The sequence below is a fragment of the Tupaia chinensis genome, unplaced genomic scaffold (assembly GCF_000334495.1).
Source record: "Tupaia chinensis unplaced genomic scaffold, TupChi_1.0 Scaffold144682_1, whole genome shotgun sequence".
Lineage (NCBI taxonomy): Eukaryota > Metazoa > Chordata > Mammalia > Scandentia > Tupaiidae > Tupaia > Tupaia belangeri.
The window spans coordinates 2813172-2815917 of NW_006204543.1; the positions used below are offsets into that span (position 1 = coordinate 2813172).

Consider the following 2746-nt stretch of genomic DNA (forward strand, 5'->3'; position numbering starts at 1 on the left):
CTCCTGCGCAGAGACCTGCTGTTTCGTGGGTGATGATGACACAGTGGGTGAAAGAAGGGTGGGAGGAGGGCTGCTCAGTCTAGGGAGAGATGGGGAAGAGCAAAGAAAGAGCAAAGGAAGCCCCCAGTGCCCTCTCCCCGGAAAGAGAAAGAAAAGGCCAAAGAGCTTAGGACGGGGACAGCCGAGTCTAAGAACGATGGCTCAGAGCGGCTCTGCCTGAGCGCAGGGCCGGGTAGGGAAGGAGAAGCAGCAACGGAAGAGGAGGGCCAGACAGCAAGGCCTGGGCACTGAGGGGCAGATGGGCGCACCTCCCACAGCAGTCCCAGCTCGGCTGCGAGCCTCGGCCAGACTCACAACACTGCCCTAGTGGCCTGTGCCTGGTCCTCTCCGGTGCGGAGGCTGGGCAGAGCTGGGACAGGTAACAGACGAGGGAGGGCGGGCCCTGAGGAGCAGAAAGAGCCCTGCTAGGAGGAGGGACAGCGACAGCATGGGAGGCTCGAGACAGGGAAGGGGGCAGGAGTGGGACAGGCTTCTCTAGACCCACGGAAAAATCGGCTGAAATGAACAGTGTTAATTCCTACATGTAAGGGGCATTTGAAAACCTACGGGTGGTGATCATAGCCAATAATGACGTATTGTGGGACCAGCAGGTGGCGTGGTGGTTAAGGTGCTGGACACTCCCACATGGCCGATCACGGTTCAAGTCCTGGACCTGGTGGCTTGCTTTCCCACTTTCTTTCCCTCTTTCTCTGTCTCTCTCTAGTCAAATTAAAATAAATGAATGAATAAATAAAAAAAATTTTTAAATAAATGACGTATTGTATTCTTGAAAATCGCTGAGAGCAGACTTAAGAGTTCTTACCACAAAAAGTGAGGTAACGCATATGTTAATTAACCACATGAGCCACTCACCCTGTCCACACAGGTGAAAACACCATTTCGTGCATGATAAATACATACAATTTCTGTCTGTCAATCTAAAAAATTCATCAACCAAAAAACCAAATGGGGAAACACGGAACATCTAAAGACAATCTGAGAAACCCGGCTGGGATTCATGGGCTCGGTTCTTATCAGGGCAGTTTCTCTGACTGTATGTCAGCAAGACCTCAGAGTCTGCGGCCTGGGAAGAGCAAAGACCGACCGCCTCCAGAGTAGGCAGCTTCCCTGCCCCAGCCTGCGCCCGCCCGCCAGGCAGCAGGCGGCCATACCACTGCAGGAGCGGGTGGGCCAGGGGATCCAGCTTGTCCATCTGCTTCTTGATTTCCAAATACGAGCCCTGGAAGACAATAGCCACAGGATTACCTCCCTGGAGCGTGGGAACCCTCGCGCTCTCCGGACTCATATTGGGGGCCTAGGGCAAGTCGGGCACCAAAGGCCGAAGCCACAGGAGACAGGGTTCCCACCTGCACGGACCCGGTCAGGCTGAGATCTCACAAATACATGTGAAAATGACTAAAGATGCTTACAAAACACGCAGGCGTGTCTCTCTGAGTTTATGCAATTCCTACAGCCCTGAAGAACTGAATGGAAATAAAAGACCACGTCCCAGAAAGACAAGGATCAAGAACCCCACGGGGAATCTTTACATAAGGCACAGACGCCTTCTGACACGTCAGTCTTCAGCATGTCTGTCTGCACTGGGCCACGAGGAGCTGCTGCACAGAGGCCTGTCTGTGAGTGGAGCCCAGGGGAGTGTCTGCTCAGAGAGACTGCAGACGGGGCGTGGGTCTGCATAGGATGGCCTGGACTCTAAGGATGGCCACTGTTCACATGGCTGCCCACTGCATCCCCTACCCCCCCAGGAGCACAGAAAACGTCTGCCCGGGGTCTAGCCCCTTACCTCCAAGTCTCTCTGCTTGTCCCTGCCCTACCCTGGGCAGAGGTCTTTCCCTCCCTTCTCTAATTCCCTAAGAATTAAGAGAAAATTAAACAGGAACAATAGGGGAAGAATGAGCACCAAAAGTCAAGGTGGAGAGAGATGCCAGGAGTGGAGAAGGATGAGGACCAGGGCTAATAGGACGGGGAACAGAACTGGATGTTCAAGGGGAAAGACTCAGGGAGGACTTGGAACAGCTCCCTAAAGGTCACCCTACCCGAGTTACAAGCAGAACGGGCCTGGGATTGGGCAGGTGGACAGCCGGGAGCAGAGAGGGCGTGGTACCTGTGTCATCTCCCGGATGGACATCACACTGTCCAGAGCCTTCTGCAGTCGCTCATAATTCTTCTTCTGCAGACAACCAGCAGGAAGGGGACCAGAAGAAAAGCGGGAGAGTAAGAGGGGAAGGAGGGCCAGGTGGACAACAGACACGCAGGCCTGAGGAAGCGGCGTCGGGAGTCCTGGAAGAGCAGACTTAAGGCCAGCCGGGCCTGGGACTGCTCGCCAGTTCTCTTCACCAGCTGGGAGTACCTGGGTAGTCACTTCCGCTCAGAGGCTCAGCGTGCCTACCTGCAAGTGCAGCAAGTGCAGACACCAGTCCCCACCCCTCAGCGTTCTGAGCACAGAGCAACGTATATAAGGAGCCTAAGCACCACTGCACGGAAGGTCCGGCTCCAACCGCAGGCCGGCCTCAGCAGGCTGGGCACGGTGCTGGATGCGATCCTAGCTGGGGGGAGGTTGTGCGGCAGGCAGTGACACAGCAAGACCACGCCGCCAACCCTTCTGTCCCTCTCCCTCGCTCACGAAGTTAAAAAAGAAGGAGCTACAGTGCCTAATACACAGCCATGGCAGCTGCAGGAGCGGCTG

At 55.3% G+C, this 2746-nt stretch overlaps 1 protein-coding gene across 1 annotated transcript in view; it reads right to left on the reverse strand.

Moving 5' to 3' along the window:
* The window catches only part of PARP6 (poly(ADP-ribose) polymerase family member 6), a 31159-nt gene that overhangs the window by 9826 nt on the left and 18587 nt on the right, over positions 1-2746 (reverse strand). Inside the window, 2 exon segments of the mRNA XM_027767778.1 lie at positions 1212-1279; positions 2165-2230. Of these exon segments, the coding sequence (XP_027623579.1) occupies positions 1212-1279; positions 2165-2230 (134 nt within the window).